The 22,233-nt window shown below is 45.7% G+C and overlaps 1 protein-coding gene across 1 annotated transcript in view; it reads right to left on the bottom strand.

Annotated features, from left to right (window-relative positions):
* The window catches only part of LRRK1 (leucine rich repeat kinase 1), a 70,274-nt gene that overhangs the window by 19,810 nt on the left and 28,231 nt on the right, over positions 1 to 22,233 (bottom strand). Inside the window, exons 10-21 of the mRNA XM_053954869.1 lie at positions 19,493 to 19,605; positions 18,313 to 18,389; positions 14,971 to 15,100; positions 14,326 to 14,438; positions 13,260 to 13,474; positions 11,119 to 11,283; positions 9,027 to 9,199; positions 6,961 to 7,081; positions 6,560 to 6,719; positions 5,691 to 5,967; positions 2,583 to 2,754; positions 1,044 to 1,207 (exon numbers count right to left, since the gene is read on the bottom strand). Of these exons, the coding sequence (XP_053810844.1) occupies positions 1,044 to 1,207; positions 2,583 to 2,754; positions 5,691 to 5,967; positions 6,560 to 6,719; positions 6,961 to 7,081; positions 9,027 to 9,199; positions 11,119 to 11,283; positions 13,260 to 13,474; positions 14,326 to 14,438; positions 14,971 to 15,100; positions 18,313 to 18,389; positions 19,493 to 19,605 (1,880 nt within the window). The remainder of the gene's footprint in view (positions 1 to 1,043; positions 1,208 to 2,582; positions 2,755 to 5,690; positions 5,968 to 6,559; positions 6,720 to 6,960; positions 7,082 to 9,026; positions 9,200 to 11,118; positions 11,284 to 13,259; positions 13,475 to 14,325; positions 14,439 to 14,970; positions 15,101 to 18,312; positions 18,390 to 19,492; positions 19,606 to 22,233) is intronic.

The raw sequence follows: 22,233 nt of genomic DNA, 5'->3' as shown, positions 1-22,233 counted from the left end.
TCATGAGTCATCAAAACACAAAGCAATCTAGCTTTGAGGGTGATTTTCAACTCAGTCTGTTCTGAAAATGACTTTCAGAAGAGAATTCTTGCAAAGAAATGCCAGTTCCTCACAAAGGGTGACTGCTGTAGAAGGTCAGGCCTAGGGAAAACTGTGGCCTAAGCAAGCTGAGTATGACAGAGAGTTTTGACAGAAATGCCCTATACAGAATGATGGAAGGTTGGGAGCTGTAAAATCAGTAATAAAATTCCAGTGGAGTAATAATGGTATTTCCAGAAACCATTAGGAAAAGTTTATGAACATAATTTTTGCACAATTCCCATGGAAGTGCAACTCCCTGAAATACATAGGGAGCTAACAGCATGACCACTACCACAGTCCAGAATTCAGCCTGTGGTTTGCAGCGTCTGGGTTCAAATCTCTACTGAGCTTGGAAACTTGGGAAGGTCACTGTTTCCTTCTGGCCTCCAACCATGCAACAGCACCAATGGTTCCTCCCTGTCTTGCCAGGAACTGAAGGAGCAAACGTCTTAAATGTCTGCATTTGTGAAACAACATGGACAGGAGGTTTTCCCCAGGCTTGCAGCCAGCAGACATTCTGCCTTGGCCAGGTTGAGGCACTTGTCCACAATCCCTGCTGCACAGAAGCACCTCCATTGACCTGGATTACTGCCACGCAGTGGTGAAGTTTTAGGATTCAGTGGAAAACTCATTGAGGTAAGGAAATCTTTGCATGTGAAAATGCACAATTTTAAGCTGCCAGAGCCCTACTCTGAATTTCACTTTCTGTTCTCAGGCCTCTTCCAGTTTGTGGCTGCAACAACAGATAAGGTTGATACATTCAGACCTGCCAAATAATCAGTTATGTGTCATTTCTGTCAGCATTTGTTACCAGATGAGTTATGTCCATTAGAAGAGCCTCCTCTTCTCCTGATGAGTGAGCACACAGCCTGGGTCAGGCCCATTCATCTCCATTCAGCTGATGTGTCTCATACACTCTATTAGTCCCCTGTCACACATGTTGCATTATGAACACAAATTACCTAAGATAGCCTCCATCAAAGGTAACGAACAGACCTTCCTGCCAGTAAACAGTGTGAGTCCTTTTGACTCGGAACGTGCTGCAGCGGTTCCTTTGGGTGCCTGTGAAGCTGTAGATGGTCACCTTTTTGTTTCTTGTCTTAGTGTTCTTCTTGTTTTCAAAGAGCTGAAACAAGCAGAAAAGCATGAAAATTGTGCTGAAGTTTCTCATAAGGATGTTTTAATCAGGCAAGAAAGTGGGTTGTTTTTTTTTTTTGGCTTTCACAGGTGCTGTTGTACCTTTTCCAGTAAAAGTGACTTGTGCTCATATAAAATTTTGCGATGGAATGGAAATACATGTGGTAAAATTGATTTTTCCACAGTGGAAATCTTTTTCATGCCACTCGAAAAAGAACAATTTCATATCAGTGCACAAAGCTAATTCTATAACTGTGACATTTACTGTATTTATTCTGCATTCACGAAAGTCTTATAAACCTAAAGCACTAAATGTTCTAGTGAATGATGAAGCCTGTCCTCAATGCAGAGAGTTAACTTTTCCACCTGTTTTAGTGGGAGGAAGATGGCTCTTCTCCAAGACACTTCAAACCAACAAAATGTATTTCTGTTTTAAAACCAAGAAGTTAATCTGCAGGACTCCGCTGTACTCATTGCTCCAACATTTATTTGCCTGCAGACAGGTCTGACGCCTGGCATCCTTTCCACTCCCTTCATGAGGACTGGATGAAGCCCCTAGGAAAGGTGCTCTAGGATTATGTAGTGCCCAGGAGGATGTAAGCAAGGGGTTGCCAAGACAGCCCGTTAAAAGAGGTAAAGTTATTAAATGGCTTGAGAAGCCTGGAACACAGAGGACCTTCCCAAAACAGGTATCATGTTTTCCATGTTCTGCACATCACTGACAGACCACAGTTTAATAGAGAGCTGCTAAGAAGATACCAGAGCAGTACTATAAATATTTTGCAGATATTTATTACAGTTTCAGATAGAAACTGCTGCAAACACATCTGCAACAACATCAAAATTCACTGGGCTCTCAGAACCTTGCAAACACTACTTTAATGTCACTCATTGCACTTGCACTAATGGGGTGCCTCATTAAGGCAACAGTCCTGTAATTTTCTTCCCATTTAAACCCATAGAGATTCAGATATTTGGCTTTGCTGGAGCTATTCCAGATCTCCTCTGGCAAAGCCGTGAGGGAGTCTGGCCTGGTGGAATGGTCATGGACAAGAGCCACAGGCAGAACTCCAATTACTTGTAATTGGAAGATGCTGGAGGAACTGAGACCTTCCAGGGGATCACGTTATAAAGAAGCTGTGGAGAACTCAAGTTTTCTCCCCCAGTGCCAATTTGTCGTTCTCAATGACACCTACTGCAAAAACAGAATCAGACTTACAGTGCAGAGCTTCGTCTCTCCCTTTTTACTCAGATAATGTTACTGAAGTCTGTGTCAGAAGCGAGCGGGATGTGAAGAGACATCCCACTTAGACTGAACCCCTTCAGCTGTCTGCTTTTGTTTGCAGACAGACACAGTAACCTACCTGGAGGTCCATCTCTGCCAGGCTAATTAACATCCGGGCTATGAACCTTTGCCAAAAGCCAACGGGGACAAAACTCATCTTGAAGACCCTCTGGACCGTGTTTGCGGTCTGGTGGCAGAGCCCGTGGATATCTAACGCCGGCTTGGTAGGAAGCAGATGTGGGAGGAGGTAGCTGAAACACATCAAGTTCAACAGCTCAGATTTTAGCTACAGCTTTTAACAGTGAGTACATTGTTACCAGATAATAGGGCGATTCAGTCTCCAAAGAGATTTTTAATGGCACAGCCTACTGCATATAAAAACGCTTTTAGACTAAAATGCTGCAGCAATACATGGAGAAATTAATTTACACTATGAAAGCAAGCAGAGGCAAAACAGACATTACATAATTCAGCCAGGGCTATTGGAAAGGGCTAAAATTGATGTAATGAGCATTTGTGTACTCACAAATTAAATGCATTAAAATATAAGAGTCATTAGAACAGCTGTGATGGCGGGACTCATTTTTTTGGTACTATTCTGCCCTGGTAGTAAGCAGGGAATTAAGAGCTGTGGAACAGGCAATCAGTGCAAAACCTGAGCTCCACCAGCTCAGGTTTTGTAAGCCCAGAAGTGGGAGAAAGGAGTTCCAGGCTGCAGGGACTGGGCTGCTTTGCCTCAACCCAGCCCCGGAAAGAGAGCACCTCATGGGTCAGCATGACAGAGCTCCATCCTGCAGCTGATGGATCCCTGTCACATCCCTGACAAACCCCTAGAGCAAGAGCTCACTTTGCCAGGCTGTTGCCAGCAGAGAAATCACTTGTCTAGCTCAGATTCCTCTGCAATTAGATTATTAGGTACTTTGCCCAAGTGTGAAGGAGACGATGTTATCTGTGCCTGACCAGTCAGCACTAACAGAGTTATGCTGGTATAGGGGACCACAACGTTTTCAAATTATTTTCAGATCTCCCAGTAATCCCAGAATATTCATTTGTCCTGATCTTTCATATTTGGGAAGTTAAACGTCCTGGAACACTGCAACTGTTTTGAAAACCATGAGCTTATGGCTTTCAATACTTGCCAGTAAATCTCCTGTCAGTGATGCTCTTCTGTACCAAACACATCCCAGGATGCCTGTACAATCTAAAATGTTATTTGCTTATAAGCAGACACACTGCTGTTTTATCAGTGCTGAGCCTGAGAAAATGAGTTGGCATCTGGGGCTCATGGTTGACGGGCACAACGACAGCAACAAGGCACGTGGCCAAGAGACCTGACCAAAATAACACTGGCAGGGACTAGACAACAACCAGAACTAATGCTGGGTCAGAATCCACTGCTTTAAAGCCTCTCATGTTTTCTCTCTAGCAGCTGCAGGATTCTGTAAAATCTGAAATATCAGCTCAGAAAAAACAGCCATCATTAGACAACAGCTCTCTCCATATGTCACACGTGATGACATATTACATGATCAAATTATCTCTTCCATGAAACATCTTTGGAATGTAAAACTGGCAAAAGTTTCAATTATAAACTCCAGTAAGAATGGTCACGCTTTTAAGTGTATTTTAAGAAGCAGAACACAGCTAAGTTACATGCACCTTAGGCAGAAAAGTAGAGTGCAACAAACTAAAAACTTCTCGCTCTATAAAAGTAGTGGATGCATCATCAGACAGCAAATAAATTTTCCCTAGCACATCCAAGAAAAGGTCTAGGAGTGTAAGAAGGGCCAGTGAGGCCCTTCTGGGCCACAACTATCTAGTGGATTATAACACAGATGGTGATTCGACGCTCTTGAACAACAGCCAATGCAAATTTTGAAAATATGTGAAACATGCCCCCATCCACCCTTTCAGAACAGAAACTGGCAGCTGCTTTCTCCACTGACTGCACAGAAACTCTATCTGGCAATCTAGACAATAATTGCAGCAGCACAGTAACAAATAACTGCTCTGTGTCTGGCTAGTACATTAAATTAATCCAACCTGCTACAGCTACAGCCCGTCAGTGGGAAGAATATTCTGCTAATGTGGCTTGGATCGCTCAGAAAAACATTGGGCAGGCTATGAAAAAGCAGTTTCCTTGCTCCCGAGGCACACACAATGTAATTGCCCTGGTGAAAAATGGCAGATAGTGACAAGGAGTCCAAAAGGCATTTTGGACTGAGCAGAAACATTGCTGCTTTATCTGTGTTAAGCCTGAGAAAATTTGTTGGCATCCGGGACTGGATAAGTGACAGACATAATGACAGCACAGAGAATGCTGCACTTGTGCTGGCATTCAGAGCTCCCCAGAGGCTCAGGGCGATGCAGCCGCGCTGTCCTGCAAGGGCAAGGAAGTGAAATGCAAATGCCACATCAAAAGTGCAACACAGCTCTGGTCTCACCGCTAGCCCAACAACAGGGCTGTCGCCAAGCAGATGGGAGAGAGAAAAATTGCAGGGAACTCTGCCCAGAGGAAAAGGGACTGGGGGGCAGAGGGGAGGAGGACTCATTAACATTTAAAGAGAATGAGGTTTTTTAGACCATTTCTAGGAAAACTATTGATCAACACCTATTGAGGTTAAAAATCAAGTAAATCACGTTGCTGCTGCAGCTACGCTTTCCTGATTTCACCAGGAATAAAATGCTGCTGCTTTCAGGACTGACACAAGTATTGATTACTCAAAATTTTCTGCCACACTGAAGTGAGGATCCTTCACTGGAAACAGATGACTACAGCCCATCTATATTTCAGGCCTGGCAGCCGTGGCCTCACATCCTCTCCCGGCTGCAGCTGCGCCGGCTGAGCTCCTACAGCTTCCACCTGCTCGTGGCCACATCCCTGGTGGTGTCACTGCCCCTCCGGGCTGGTGGCTGAGCCTGTCACAGCCTCAATGCACCCAGTGGACAAAGACTGCTCTGGGAAAGCTTTCACACAGGCTGGTTTGGCCCAGAGGATGCTCACTTCAGGAAATACAGTCCAAATGGATGGGTGCCTTCCATGACACTGCTGAATGCCCTCAGATATTTTCTCAGCACAAGAACCCTGTCAAGACAACCACTTAAGAATGGCAAAGCCTGTTAATATTTACTGACTAAATGGCCATTTTTCTCCAGCCTGACTAATCCTCTCTCATTATCAACATACCTGTTATTGGCCACAGGCAGGGCGATCTCAAACTTGGCCAAGAACTGGAAGTACTGCTCTTCGGTCTGCTCGGTGAAACCCGTCCCAACCAGCAGCATCCTGAGGTCCTCTGCTCTGATTACTCCATTCTTAGCTACAGACTTGGAGCTCTTGATGTTGAAAATCCTCTGTAGACATTCTGAGAGCCAGACAGGGTCAAGGAAGTAGAGGTTCCTCAGGCCGTGGCTCGTGTCTGGGAAGTGCAGCAGTGTCCCTGTTTCTATGAGAAAATTAATGGCTGCAAAAAAGTAAAGAATTGGGGATTAGCAATAGACCACCATTAGGAAACCACAGAAGTGCAGAAGAGTAAGACTATGAGGCAGTTTGTGCAGTTTTATACGTTCCAGATACAGCCAGCACCCAGCCAAGCCAAGAGAGTAACATCTATCTGAGGAGTGCTGCTATCTGACACTCCACTTGTAAAACCCACATCTCACTTCTTCACAGCCAGTATTTCTGTTCCCATGACACCTCCCCTTCACCCTCCTCCTGCCATCCTCACAGGGAAAGGCTCTCCCTGCCTCCTGCAGGGCAAGGCCTCCATAAAGATCACAAATTTGGGGTCCTACAGAGAAGCCAGACTTGAAACTATGGCAACCCTCACTCTACACAGACTAGAAATGAGACACAGCTTGTTAAAAAAAATCAGTAACCTCAGACAACCTTAGAAACTTTCCAGTCCTGTCCCCAGAGTCCCACTACTAATTTTATATCTTAACAATTTGCAAAGTCACCTCTACACTGGTAAAATTTGTATTTACTATTTGTGGAGTATTTCAATTGGACATACATATTAATTTCCAAGAAACTACTGGTCTGCTCTGACCTACCAGTTTGCAAGTCTTCATAGTCTTTGATATCATTTCCAGGTGTTTGCTCGATCATCAGCTCTATTTGTCTGTCTGTTAAATATTGCACATCATCATTTTGACTTCTTCTATGCTGTTCTGCAAGGACAGCTTCTTGGAGGCTGAGGTAACTCCGTGGTATCTGCAAGCCATGTGAGAAAACCAGCAGGATCAGGATCAGCCAGTAAGGCATGAACTGGCTGCCCTCTTCCTTTCACAGGGATCTTTTAGTGCTGTCTTCTCCCAGAGCGAGATTGCCATCTTAAATATTCACATGGCTCCTGCATCAACCCCTTACTCCATCAATAACTCCTAAAGGTCACCTCCCAAGCCTCCCAAAAGCCCTGCTTTGGTAAGGATCACCAAGACAGACCAGTTCTCACCAATCTCCCTGCAAGTTTCTGGGAGCAAATTGAGCTGCCGACATCCTTCATGTTGCAGGTGACGTGAAAAATCAGCTGCCGCAGTCCCTCGAGGCCTTCCAGAGTCTTACACGAGAGCTCACTGCAAAAGTCATGCATGGGGGAAGGTTATCAATCCTTATCAGCACACTGGCTTCCTTTCCAGGCTCACTTTCTCTTATCAATGACTTTAAATTTCCTGTGTCAGCTGAATGGGAGGAAGGCTGTCAGTGAGTATTTTTAGAATACTTTAGAGAAAACACATGGAGTTGCCTGGAAAAGATATATCAGGCCACATCTGTATTAGCCCAGGCTCTGCTCTGCCTGCTTCACTCCCTGCACTGCTGTCCCCTGTGCACTGGGATGTCTGGGGACATCCCTGGCAGCCTGACCAAAATCATCCCCCTCTGTCCCTCCTGAGCCACACACATCCTGGAAGGGGCTGTGGGGAGGAGGAAAACTCTGTGCCCCAGCAGCCTCTGGAGACAAGTCCAGTCCTCCCTGCCCCAGATCAAAGAGGCAGGATGATGACTACCAGACACCTTTTCCACCCTCATTCCGGTCCTTGATCAGCTGGATCCTGCAATCTGGGAATTGATGCTTAGATCCTAAAAGCTGGCCTTCATTATCTCTTCAACAGCTAAAAACCTGCTCTCTTCAACTCCTACTAGTTTTAATCTTTTTGTGGGCTGGATAAGAACAGTTCTGTTCCACTTTCCCCAACAAAGGGTCTTTCTAACTTATCCTACACACATTCTCATGGCAGACAGTAAACCCTTCTCTAATGAAAATATGCTGTATCTTAAACCTCAGCCCTGCATGGCACTGGGAAGTGTGCAGCTCACTGGGATGCAGGATGACCCTGACCACTGACAGAAGCACCCGGGGTCACCCACACAAGGATTTCACTCCTCCAGCCCCAGAGCTTAATACCATGCTCATTCCAGGTGGATGATGGGGTGTGGAGAGGCACAGGAGGAAGGAGGCATGAAATCAGGCTGGGAAGAAATGCAAGGGGAAAGGAAGGTGAAGAGAAATGTTCAGGATGCCTGTCAGGGTGAAAGAAAATCCCTTTGAGAAAGAATGATCGAGACTGTGTTGTGATGCTCTGAGGTGATGGCCAAAGAGGCTTGAGGTGACACAAACAAGTTTTCTCCTTCTCATGGTGAGTCTTTGAGCCTCACAGTGGGTCCCTGGTGCTTCTTCTAATGGAGAAGAGCTGGCTGGGATGCCTGACACAGCCTGGGATGCCTGACAGTGCCTGCAGAGCAGTGTGTGGGAGGTCGGCTGATGCCTTTGCCAGGCAGCAGATGGGAAGTGCTGGGGACATCACAGTGCCCTTCCTCACTTGCCAGCTGCCACCTGCTCTTGCCCCAGGCAGATATTTTCACGTTGTCTGGTGCCAGCCTGCTGCATCCACGTTCACCTCCTGGCTCACAGGCACGCTCTGTTCCAAGCTGGAGCAGCCTCCTCTTCCCAAGGGCATTCTCTTGGAGCAGTGCCAGACTGTGTGGCCTGAGTGGCACCCACCTCCCAGGCAGCCCCAGCCCTCTGTTGTGACACCTGGAGATGGATGGGACAGGTTTGGACTGCCAGGGGCTCGGGGGACTGACCCCTCCTCGCCCAGCCACGTGAGCCATGTTCCCACGTCAGGTACCACCCACAGCCTCCCCTCAGCAAAGGCCCTGACACCCACCCTGTGACAGTCACGCTCTCACAGCATTAATTAGTCAATCTGCACCTTCTCCCCTTGTGACTAATGTGTCACCATTAAACAGAGAAACCTGAGTGAAGGGGGAGCAGTAAACAGGCTGGTCAAGGTCATGACTTTGGAGCTTCCAGCTCTCAGACTCATCATCAACCCCCTGAGCAACACTGACCTTCTCTCCCATTATAATATATTATCTCAGTCAAAAATAGATGAAATGCAATGCTGACGAGTCTCTAAATTGGTTCCGTTGCCAAGGAGATCAAGTATCTCAAAATTGTTAAAAGTGTCATAAAACAAAGAGCGAGTGACTGAACTTCACGAAGGCACAAGTACTCACTGCAGGTGCTTGAAGGTGATATCTGGGAAGCCAGTTGCTCTGGATCCAGAGGGAGAGCGACACAGAGCCAGGACATAGGCTCTCAGGGTTGCTATCCTCTCCACACGGAATTTCGTTTCAATCAAATCAAGGTGTGTTCCTACCACCAACACCACTGAGTTTGGAGCCTTGGCCTGCAAGAGAAAACACCGGCAGTGATCTCATCCAGATTACATCAGTGAGGACAGGTGAAAAGTGTAATATTTAACAGGAGGGAGTCACACATATTAATAAAATGGAATACATATATATATTTATAAAATAAAGGCAACCTGTCATGGCAGCTTGACAGCTACAAGTGATCTGGGTATTACAGAAGTTCTGCAGAGCATGGCTTAATCATCTGCTACTACTGCAGAGCAGGAGACTGTCACTTTGGGTTTTTACATCAGGGTTTAACACAAAGGGAGTTGCTGTGAGTCAGTGAAATGAAGGGAACCATGTCTGCCCAGACAAAGCTAACTTAACCTGCAGCCAGAAGATCTGACATCCTGAAAAAGGCTAATCTGGAATGGATACCCGGAGAAGTCACACAAACTTTTTCACTGGAGATACATGGAGAGATGAGATAAATTTCTAGAAAGGTCTCAATCTACTTAATCCTGAATCAGAGCAAAGGAATAGATTAGTGATCTTGTGGTTTCTTCCAACCCTTCCATGAGTGTATTACAACCCTGGAATGTATCCAGATCTCAGGGAAAATGCTGCCAAGATACAATGGGATTGCACAGGGATTAAGCAGGGATCATTTGCCCATCCAAATGATTTTGACCACAGAAGAATACTCAGAGGCAGAAAGATTTCCTTCTTTGCAGGCAATCCATTTCCCTCCTGTGATGCCCACTGAAATCTCCCAGTGACACTGAACAAGCCCAGGAGTGGTGGCTGCACCAAGCCACACCAAAGGGCCCCCTGGCCCAGCATGGAGCCAGCCCCTTGGCTGCTGCTGGAGGCTCATGGAGAGCACAGGCACAGGGCAGGATGGAAAGATGTTCCCTGGTGTGTTCTCCCAGTACCCAGCAGCCTGCAGCTCACTGACCTCCTCAGCACAAGGGACTATCTCAGAATTCATTGATGGAGTTTTCATTCACCAGTTTGTCTTTCCAATCTCTGGTACCCCCAGCACACTTTATTTCCAGCAAATTCTACAGGGTAGCCATCCAGTGTGTTTAAGATACTTCCCACAGTTTGCTTCAAACTACAATTTCACTTGTTCTCTCCCAATTCTATTGTAAAGGATCATGAACAAAGACTCTTTTATGGTTTTCTCCTTTCCCCATCATGTCTACATAGAGCCCTGTGCACTTTTCCCTTCTTTTAACCATCATGATCATATTTCTCTGCATTTTTCCTGATGTTACTATGTGCTTGCTGGGATGTATTAAGGACACATCATATATTTTTGAAATATAATCATTTTCCTTTCAGCTTTGTTACCTGGTTTGGGTTTTTCATTCCTGCTGACCATTAATATTTTGATAATTACAAGATGTTTGCTTTTCGAGAGGCACACATTTTTGTGCATTTAATGTTAAAACAATTATCAAATAATAAAGAGTTACAGACAATTATGAACATGGTGTTGGAAAAATCAATCCACAGCAATGAATCAGCTGTGAGTCTAAATGAGAGCTGTTTTGGAAATACTCTCCAGCTTACCTGAATCTAAAGTGTTAAAAATATAACCTCAAGACTAATGTGTGTCTAACCCACACAAGGAAGAAAATGCTTCAAACCCCCCTTGGAGCACAGTGTGGTCAAACACTAATTCCAAAATAAGTATGTTCAGCCTTACTTAGCAAGGGTTTATAAATCAGCTTTTGTTTCGTTCTCTGCTGTGTGTGAGGGAGAACAAAGCAAATGATAAATTTAAACCATTAAATATAGCGATACGCCTACAGCGTAATGGAAAATGAATTCCAAATGCTGTGCAAAATTCATAGCTTGGGGAGCTTTTAAAAGCAGAGCAAAAAGAATCTGCAATATCACATATCTGCGTGCTGAGCTGCCGCTTGATAAATAGATATCCCAGAGCCCACCAGTGACTTCTTACCTCAATGTTCAGCAACCAGAACTGTAAGTTTGCCACAGCTTCTTCCCCCAGTGCCAAGTTCCAGACCACTATGTACAATGCTTTGTCTGTGAAGAAACACTGATTGACTGTAGACATGCTCGCTGGGCCTCCGATATCCCAGACATTGAACTCCACTGAATCAACCTACTTAGACAAAGAGAAGTGTTCAAATCAAACCGTGGCAGTAAATCACTGGGAGATAATAGCTGAAGTATAAACCTACGCCTGCATAATGTATGACACAAGAAGGGGTTCAATGTCCTAATTGTGCCTCCAGGAAAGATAAATCAACAAGCAATTGTTAAGCATGGCTACCACTTCCCCACAGGAAATCAAGACTAATTACTTGCTGCTAAAACGATAGAGGTGCCCTTGATGCTGGTAAAACTCCAGTTAATGCTGTGGATTCTCCAGTCCAAACAAGGGTCTCATTCTGAGCCCTGCATTTCACTGCATCTGTAATAGAAACTGTTTCATCCTTGCCTGTGCCACGCTCCTCAAGACCATTGAAGCTGCTTATCTGCCATTGCTGTGGGGAACAGGAAACCCCTGCTGAAATCACTTCCACTGAGCTCAGACTGAGCTGAGCCAAGCAGAAGGGAGATGCTCAGTAGATGGGAAGCTTCTCAGGCCTTCCATAAACACCTCCTACATGTTGCTCCCAGGCTTCTGACGTCTGTGCCACGCCAGAGATGGGCCAGAATCACAGTTGCTGTGAATCAGACTCACTGATTTCTGGGGGAATGCTTAAATGGAGGCCTCTCCAGTTCTGGCTCTCTTCCCAGTATTCCTGCATCCATTCCTCTGTGCAGCCCCATGACAGGAGTAAGAAGGAGCCTGGCTCTCTGCTTCAATGGTATTCAGGCTCCCAGGTGCAGCAGGAAGTACCTGCACACCTGGGAAGTTCTGTCCCTAAATCACTTGGCCCCAGAGAGTCAAAAACACTGAGACTGAACACAAAACCAAACCCTCCTCCAGCCACCATCCTGAGAGCATCACATAACACCCAGTGGGCTCTGTTCAGGGGGCTGGGGCCAGGTACTGACAGATCCCACATGGAAGTTACCCTATGAGAGTTCAGTCAGGAGCTCAGTATCTCAGCAGGGCTCTGATTCTGTGTAATCCGTGTGAAGTCTCCCAAAAAACAGCTGGAAGAACTTCCATATTGTTGAAACCAAGCCCTAACCAGGACAAGGACTGCTTTGTTCATCCAAAAGACCTTCAGCTGTGAGTGTGTGTGTGGACAGACAGACTCAGAGATAGGGATAAAAGCCTGTTATTGTCTTGATTCCACTCCAGGTCCCTGGTGCTGTCTACACTTTTATTTTATTCAATTGCTCTTCAACACAAAATGCACAAATCCCTTCTCCCACCAAAGTCTACCCTTCAAGGAGTCAGCCTGTGTTGCTCTTTTCTTTCTGTCTCTGGCCTGGCACTCTTTGCTGTGGAACAGCTGAACTCAGCAGGCTCCTTTCCCCTCTCCAAAACAGTCTGGTGGTCATGGCTCTCATCTGGGAAGGGGGAGTGATGTGTTTGCACCCCCCCCAGCTCTGACAAGACCTCAGGATGAATTCTGCATCCTCTAATCCCTGGGCTACTCTGCAGGCAGTGGATAGGGCCACCTACAAATGCTTGGATTAAATCAGTGCTCTCCAAATGAGGTCAGTATGGCACACTCCATGAATGAGCCACCTGAGATCTGGGTGTTCAAGATATGCCTTAGACATCCCTGGATCACACCTTCCACCCACATCGCCCACCTAGGACAGGTCTGGTATCAAGGAAGTCCCAAATGAATGATGTCCCAAATGAAAGCACAATCTGCTGCAGAGAAGCTGATTTAAAGCACTCTCTCAAAATTAGTGTCCACTCAAGGCGGGAGAGCCACATTTTCAGCCTAGCCAACACACAGCTTTCTTTAGAATACAGTCAGGAAAACAGAACTGCCCTCTAGTACCAGCTGGAAACGAAACAGAATTGCAACAGGTCTAAAACCACATCCCACTTGTGAGGCAATGGAAACTGCTCTTTGCAAAAGGACAATTTCAAATTTCAGCCCACACGGACCCCGCAGGGCTCCCACATCCCACCGGGCCTGCAGATCTCCGACCGCTTTTCACCTTCGCCTTGTGCCCCACGGGCTTGGGGAGCTCCCACTTGGTTGTGCGGATGGTGGCATCGCTGTGCATCATCTGGGGCACCTTCCCTGTCTGCAGGATCTCCACCAGCGTGGACTTGCCCTGCCGGGGGGGGCCGATGACGATCATCTTCATCAGCTTGCACTTCTCGGCCCGCCGCAGCTGCGCTCGTAAATACGCCAGCACCGTCTTGGGGCCTGTGAGCGGGACAGAACGGGGTGGGCACTGCAGCCACCAGCACCCAGGGACAGAACCAACCCCACTCTGCACACACATCGTGCCTGTGAACTCATGCTTCCCCTGCAGTCTGGCTGTGGGCTGAGAATAAACAAAGAAACCTCCAGCGGACAAACCTGAGACAGAGACCCCAGGAAAAGGTCACTGCTCGGAGGCTCCACAATGGAGCACTGTAAGGAGAAACAAATGCTGGGGCTCCTATGCTTCAGAAGCTGAAAGGAAACATAAAATACTAATTTAGTATTGGAAAATACTCAGTTTTTCCCTCTGCTTTTATGTTTCCAGTTAAAGTGAGATTGAGGTTTCAACAGTATACTGCTGGAGCAGGAATAATTCCTAATAACTTTGCTCCCAAAGGATTTTCTGATTAAAATGCAAAAAGAAAAAAAAAAAAAAAAAAAAAGAAGACAGCATTATAATAGATCCAAAAACCTAGCAGCTCACAATAAAGTCACTTCAATGGGACAGTGACTGCTGATCCTAAATACTTCAGTCTTTAGAGAGACCATCTAAATATCTTAAAATATCCACATTCAGGAAGCAAGCCACAGAATTTATGCATACTGCAAATGAAATACTGCATTTATAAGTCATAATTTTAAATTGTCATCTGTCTTAAATTGATCATTACAGCCAGAGCTTAGCACTGATAATCAAATTTGTAAATACGAGTAGGTTTCCCTGTGCAATTCCAGTTAACCCCACGAGGGCTCAGGCATTCACTGCCTGTTCCTGCTCTTGACCATTAAAAGGAAGAGATTTTATTGCACGTTCACTCAATTTAATAAAGAATACACAGCATCAGCCTTACCCTCTTTTCTGATCTCTGCAGGAACGTTACTGATATTTAGTTCCTCGATATCCAGCTGCCAGAGATTAGCCAGCTGTCCAAGTTCTGGAGGAAGCTCTCGGATACCAGGGTTACTGTACAAAAACAAATAAATCTACCAACAACCAGGCTTTGTGTGTAAGTAGCTGCTCTCACGGACTCTCAGATTACGCTATTCTACCCTTGCAGAAATCGTCCATTAACATTTTAATAAGACTACTCAGCACTTTAATAGCAATTTCCATCCTAAAAGTGATGCATAACCTCAATTTATCCTCTGAGGCAGACAAATGTAATCATCTTTGCTGGATAGTTGAGGAAATAAAGGCAAAAATGATGAGTTATTGAATGTAGCACTACAGAAACTGACAGCAAAAAGCCAGAATGAACTAGAGGCACATTAGATTCCCAGGCCTGTGTTCAAAGCATTAGATCATCTTCCCTAACTCAAAAGACCAGCCTTCCTTATCTAAAGCAAACCATGGGCACAGCTCTAACAAGGGGCTGACTATTTCCAGCTTTCTGACTTCAAAAGCACTGGACATCTGGGGTGGGGCTCCACAGAAGACTGGTCACTAAAACAACATGGAAATAACACTGCAAAGCTTTTCCAGGACATGGACATACTTTCCTATATAAAGCTCTGTTAAACCTTTCAGGAGGCAAACGGACTGTGGGACAGAGTCCAGCTGATTGTCGTTCAGATAAAGAACCTCCAGAGAATCGCTCAGAAATGCTGGGAACTCCAGAAAAGGACCTGGAACAAGACAGGAAACAAAATGCACCTTTAAAAAAAGAAACAACAAAACAGGCATCAAGGCTCTGGAACCAAGAGCTTCACCTGAACTTTGTGGGCAGGACATGAGGTCATGTCCATTGGCAGGGGCCACCCCCAAGGAAGAGCAGAAAAGCAAATGGCCTTCAGTGACAATCAAATATCAATGTTCACATCTCAATGTCCTAAAGTCACAGTGCTGGAAGGTGACAGTGTCCAGGACTTATGGGGCGCTGAGGGAGGAACTCCAAGCCTGCCCAAAACAGTTCTGGGGATGAGTGGCACCTTATCTCCTGCTGTTGAATACATGGTAATACCTTGTGAACTGCCTCTATTGCAGCCTAACAGCTGGCACTGAGAGAGCATCCCATGGGCACAACTGGTTCTCAACATGGCACTGAAAGGGCACACCCAGGGCACAGCTGGTTCTCAAAGTGGTTTTTTCCATATTACCTGAGAAAAGCCAGTCAGAATTTATGTTCAGGCTCCCACGTTGCATCCCACAGTAATTTATGGTGGATCAAAGTCAGTAACAACAGCGAAGAAAACCCAAACTGGAGCTGAGAGACTGACCTATGCTGTCTCTAAAACATGCTGGTGTTTGCTCCTCTATTCTGTTTTAGATAGAAGGACTCAGGGAGCTTCCTCCACGCCTGAGGAGTATCTTGTGTATTTTGAGAGAAACCAAAGCAGTAAGAGCATCAACTGCATGGCTGAGTTGTGCTGCTGGAGAGGCTCAAACAAAGAGAAGCTCTTCAAGTACCAAAGAGCACCACTTCACTCCAGAAATGGCACCTGGGATAGCAGCACAAAAAGCTGCCATGGATTGTGTTGCTGTGTTGAGGGTGTCACATTTATCTACCAAAGAGCATCCTGAAATGAAGGAAAACCAGGCAGGTTTGGAATCTGAATAGGAAAGTACAACCAGCACCATCTGCTGCCTCTATGGTCAATCAAAGCAACTCCCTGAGATGCAAGACTCTCCCTTTCCTGAGGGATGGGACAGTTCCACTTCCACCAAGATCTTCCTTTACAGAGAAGATGTGAGGAACTGTAATTAGACTTAGTCAAAAAGAGGAAAAAAAAAATGGAAGAAAACTCCCCAGTTCTAATATTAACAGCACTTGCAGCCTGAGCTGTGATCAGAAAAGGAGCAAGATAGAGTCCCACAGTCTGCAGGGGTGTTTCATATACGTGACAGGACTGTCTGGTGTGGGCAGTGTCACAGTCTGCCTTTTGAGTTTTCAAATTTAAAAATCATCTTTGGGATTATTTTAGGAGAACAGCAGGCTTATTCATGGATGCAACTCACTTCCTTTCTGGCTCATCGCTGGACTTGAGCTTTGCATTGTTGCTCTTCAGTAGGTACCTGGGCACAGACAGATTTAGCCACTCTTGGACACGCAGGAGCAAACTCCTAAAATAGCAGCAATACTCTGAATTCACCAAAAAGTCCCAGGTGGAAAGGAGTGTACTATATTGGAAGCAAGCTCGAGGTGTTTATGAATTGTAATTATTTATTCATGAGTTATTTATGATTTCTCTGGCTTCAGCTCAAATTTTCTTTTAAAGAACTGTAGAAAAATTAAAACAAATCCCATCTTGAAAATGTATTTTTGGATGAATAAACGCTACCAACATGCATGTGCAAGAAGTTATTCAGAGACTTATCAATCAAGTATAGCGAGCACCATAAATTATTCTCTTTAAATAACCTAGACTTAAGTAAACAGCTTTGTTGGTAAATCATATGAAAACCTGTCCACCCCCACCTCACCAGGAGACTTCTGTGAGCAGCTGATGTACTCCAGCTCCTGTTTTCTCTTGATGTTTAAATTCTTGGCCACATCCTCTCGTCTCACCAAGCTACACTTGGCAGAGGAACAGAGAGAAAAGGATGAGCTGGCTTTGCTCTGTCTCTATGGCTGCTCACCCATGGCACCAGCCAGGTGGGCTACTCTGTGCCCCCTGCTACCTGAGGCCACCTGAGGCAGCTCCAGGTTGCACCAGGGTGTAAAGTGGCTGTTCAAATGTCACTGATGCAGAGCCCATCCCCTCCTGCTTTCTGCAGGGGGTTATGCTGGGTTTGCAGCACGTAGAGATTTCCATTAGGACAGCAATTCTCTTTTAGAGCTGGTTTTAGCTGCCTTTGCCTGCTGCTCCTGCCCTTCTCTCCCCTTTGGGAAATGCTGCTGCAGCACTTCACAACAAAGATCTGAGGATATGTCAGACTCCACAGATCCATAAGGTTCAGACTCCTTTTCCAGTTGTTCCGTAGTCCAACAATGTCACAGCATTTCTATTTCCATTTCCTGCCTGTGAAACAGCACAGACCAGCCTCTTCTCCCCCTCGGGGGGCAACACACCTCACTCAGCACAGCAGCCTCCACTGCCATGGACAGGAAAACGAGGCAGGATCAGCCTGGCCCGGAGGTCCAGGTAGAGCCTCTGCCTCCCAGAGGAGCCAGCTGGAGGTGAGGATCTCCAGCCAGACCCTACAGCTATGGCTGCACGTGGCTCATTTACCAATTTCACCTCAGGCACAGTTTTCAGGGGAACTCAGGGAAGGATTTGCTGCAGGAGGGACTCTTCCTCCCACGAGCAGTCGAGGGTTGCTGGGGTGTGACGCTGGCTCTGTCTCACTCTGTGACTGGCAAGGAATGCTTAGAGCCAGGCATTCTGCAGGCAGCCAGAATGAGAAAACTCCCCAAGTGCTTTAAAATAAAACGACAAAAGAAATGCAGATGAATCCCACAGAGAGCAGGAAGCAGTGCAGCATCTTCTGATATCCCTTTGTTCTCTCTGGGATTTCACGTGCATTTCATCAGCTCTGCCCCACACTGAGGGTGCAAATCACAGGCAGGGGAAAATGTGTCATTTACAAAGCAACAAAAACAATCCTAAGAATCACAGGGATAATTATGGGTTAACTTCCCTTTAATATGCCACTTAATGCTCTGCTAAAAGGCATAACCTTTAGGAAGGAGCAAAAGAAACAGGTTTCACACCATCTTTCTATATTGGTGGTACCAACCAACTGCATCGTTTCTTTAGAAACATTTTATCTGAACGTATTTCCTCTTAATGAAATGCAGTTGCACTTTAAATTGCAGAGGAATCTACTCTGCTTTTCCTCCAGCCAAACTGCAGATTCCTGCACACCTGGCATTGCCAGCATGCACTGTGTGCCTTACCTGCCTCGGGGCCACCACGCACCCTATTCTTCGTGGTGAAAAAGGGGATCCTCTTCGTTTTAAACCCCTCATCACTCCTGTGGGCCAAACAAGACAAGGACTCATGGGGAAAAGATCTTGGAAAAGTGCTGAGCTACGTGGGGAAGAGCCTGACCATGCTCACAGCTCTCACAGGATCCCACCTGCTCTGGAGAGATGGGATTGAAACCTGCTGTGCAATCAGACTCCACCAACCAGCCCTGTGGTTTTCTCCTGGCAAATCAACAGAGCTCCTCAAGGCAGTGCTCCCAGCTCCCAGGGCAGGAGCACTTGACCCCTGGCTTTATGGGTGTCAGGGTTAAGTGGCTGTCAAACAGCAAATTGAAGGAGTTTCACCAGAGCCTGGAGAACCAACCTGCTGCCCCTGCCTGCCTTCCCCAGGGAGTCAAGGAGAAGATGACCCACCAGCATGACTCTGGAAATGCACTGGGACATTTAAAAAGTATAATTTGTCTTTTGCAACTGACGCAGAAACTCCTAAGGACTCCAAAAACTGTGTTGGACAGGCACCCAAATGAGAAGGTATCAGCATGACACAATTCAGTGCAATTTTGGACATGATAAAGGACCTTTAACTCTCTGTGTTAAACATGCCTATTGGAATCTCTAAACAGAAGAACATCACTGATTTATTGGATGATCTTATTAACATCAGTCTTAGAATCAGAGAATTCTTTAGGTTGGAAATCTTCTCTATGAACTTGCAGCTGGTTATACTTCCATTTAAAAAACAAAGACTTTTCATTTTTTCCATAACAATACTCCCACACTAACTAATAACTGCAGTCCAGCCAGATGGTTTATGGTTAAGATATGCTCCCCACAAACTTGTATTTGTAGTGATGAACCACACACTGGGCTGAAGAAATTCCTACATGCTCAGAAATTAAACTGCCATTATCAAGAATCTATCCACTTAATAAATGATACAGTGTGTTAAATGCCTAAAGAATTCAGCAAAGGATAATTCATCACTGTCACAGACACACAATATACTTGGGGACATGGTATGTGGGTATCAATGCCTTCTATGCAGGTGATTAATTCTCTCCTGACACCCTTTGTGTTACACGAGGGATTGGGTTTGCTATTATTTCTTCAGCTTTTGTTTTCTTAGCCAAAACTTGAAAGAAACACTTACTTCCCAAGCTGGTTTTTTGAAAGATCCAGCGACTTAAGTTGTTTGCAATTCCACTTATCCTGCGAAGGCAACGTAACTAACTGATTTCCCAGCAGCTTCAGGGACACCAAAGCCTAGGAGAGGAATAGCCTGGAGTTAGGGAGCACCAAACACATAGAAAGAGCTTTTTAAGCACGGTTATTAAATAACAGAAACACGAAGAAAGTACATCTTATTCATCAGAACATCCTGTCCGTGCTGCCCAGCATGCAAACATTTCCTCCCTGTCCCCAGCAAGTTCTGCACGGAGCAGCACCACTCACTCCAGCGAGATTATTGCTCCACTTGCTGACAGATGCACTTGGAAACAGCCCATGCAGGAGGACATCTTACTTCTTAGTGAGGAAACCTTTCCAAGTGGAAAAGAACAGTCTGATTTACCAACACAGGATGCCACGTATGGACTACAAATCTATGTAATAAATGCGTGTGTCTGTAGAGAGAGGGCTAACACCTGCAGTACATGCACAAAATCAAGGTGCAGAACATGAACCACTTCACACACATGGAAAAGCTTTGATTGCTTTTTTATGACATCTCTATTAAAACGGACAGGATTTGTATTTGCTTTCCGAGATTCATACAAGTTACACATCTCCTTTTTTTTTTCCTCCCAGCAGAGACAAAAATTTTAAAAACAAGTGAAACTGATTGATACCATACAGTTAACACCACAGAGACAGGACTCAGCTAAAAATACCAAGTTAAACACAAGACCTCCTTTGAATTTAACTGAAATATAAAAGAAAAAATGCAGTTCCCATTCAGCTTTGTAAAGATTATGCTCTTCCATCTGCCCTTAATAATGTTGAGGCTCAAATGATCATTTTCGTTTGGCTGAAAATCCAATTTTCCACTGAAAAACAGTGTTGTCTGTAGAGTTTCCAACCAGGTTTATCCAGCAAGTCCCCCCACCATGAAAAACTAAGATAAAGCAGAATGTCAGCTGAATGATCTCCTGCCAGAAGTACAGCAATATTAATGAATTATACCCCATGGAAATCATGTTTTACCAGCAGAGACTTCAGCGTCAAGTGTGTTAAATGTTTTATGTGCTCCACGTTAATATAAAAGGTTTATGCCCCTTTTTATCGAGGAGGATTAACAGGGTATCACGAAGCAGTTTGTTGGCCTTCCTCCCCTTTTTTTAAGATTGGAAAAATATGAGGTGTCCATGTGACATAAATGATGGACAACCAGCAGTGGCTGGAATGGGAATTACCGTGCAAAACGCTCCCTCTAGTGATGGAGAGGGGCAGAACTGGGCTTTGCTGGCATCTGGGGAAGGTGAAGGGAATACAAAGCTGCAGAGTGAGCCACCGAAGGAAAGGGAAAACTAAAACTGAGAACTGAAAACTGACAGCCAAAGCTTTAACCATCATTCGTGTTCCCCTGGGAGGAGGGCCCAACCTGCCCTTGGCTCCTGGTGTGGGGCTCTCTCCAAGTGCCAGCATGGGGCTGTGCAAGGACAATGCCTCAGACTTCTCCCCAAAACACCCCTGGGCAGGGGGAGGCTGCACATCCCAGAATTAGCAAACTGTGCTCTGGGGGCTCTAACTGGGGTGTTTCTTTTTCAGTCACTGTGTCTGTATGCCCCCAGACACTGACCAAGGCCACTCTCCAGGGAGCTGAGAGCCTGGGCAGCTTTTCTCCAGTGGTTCTGTGCATGGGGGGGGACTTAGTGACTGTCAGCTGGCTGTGGTTCTTCATGACTGAAATTCTGGAGATCTCTAATCCTTTAAAATTGCCTCTTCTCTCTAATTTCTCCATTTTTACTGCCTTTCAGTGTGAGAACGGGGGCCTCCAGAAGGGACACAAGAGCAGTGGCAGACAAGCTTCCTTCAAAGCTGCTGCCACAGCATGCAAAAGGGTGTGAGATGACACCTGAGTGAAGGGACTGCAGCATGCAGATTAAGGTGCCTCAGTCAGGTCATGATGTGGAAAAGCTGACCAGAGTCTTATCTGAGTAACTCCACCAAGAGGGGGCCAGGTGTCTTCAGGAGAAGCAAAGTAGGAAGAAGCAAACTAGTCTAGAGAACTAAGACATGGCTTGGTTGGCTCCTTTAGAAGGCATCAGCCAGGAAAGCTGAGGAGGCTTCTGTTTCTCTCAACACCACATTTCTGGAGTACATATGGTATTAAGGACTGAGCTGGTCCCAGTCTTGAAGTTCCTCTGCAAACCATGCAAAGGCCAGTGATAAACTACACTACACTGCAGCTACAGTGACAAATGGCTGTCCCATGACATGTGCTTTCAAGTCACAGGCCTCCTCTGCTGTCTGCTTTTCCCAGTTCACTGCTGTTCCTACATAAAAATAATACATTATCTGTAGGAATACTTCACTTCCCATTTCTCCCCCTTCCCACATCTGCTTCTGGAGAGGGCTGGAGCATGAGCACAGCCCTGTTCACCCACACCAACTCTACAGTCAAGGAGTAGCCCAAGCCAGGGTTCCTCCAGGCATGGGGTTTCACCTTCTATTGCTCACCACACTCTGGCCCTCAGGGCACTGAAAATACTTGGTATTTATTTCTTTTATTAATAAAATGCTGAAGAGATACAGATAAGAACTGACACTATTTAGGGCAGCCAAGGCTCACTAACTTTGAGAACATCTGCAAAGACTGTGCTGAGGTCTCTCCCTTTGCACTCTCTGAGCAGCAGCACCCAAGAACTGTGCCCTGGAAGCACCATCTAGAGT

Source organism: Vidua chalybeata, chromosome 13 (assembly GCF_026979565.1).
Source record: "Vidua chalybeata isolate OUT-0048 chromosome 13, bVidCha1 merged haplotype, whole genome shotgun sequence".
NCBI lineage: Eukaryota > Metazoa > Chordata > Aves > Passeriformes > Viduidae > Vidua > Vidua chalybeata.
This window is presented reverse-complemented; position numbering and strand designations above follow the sequence as displayed.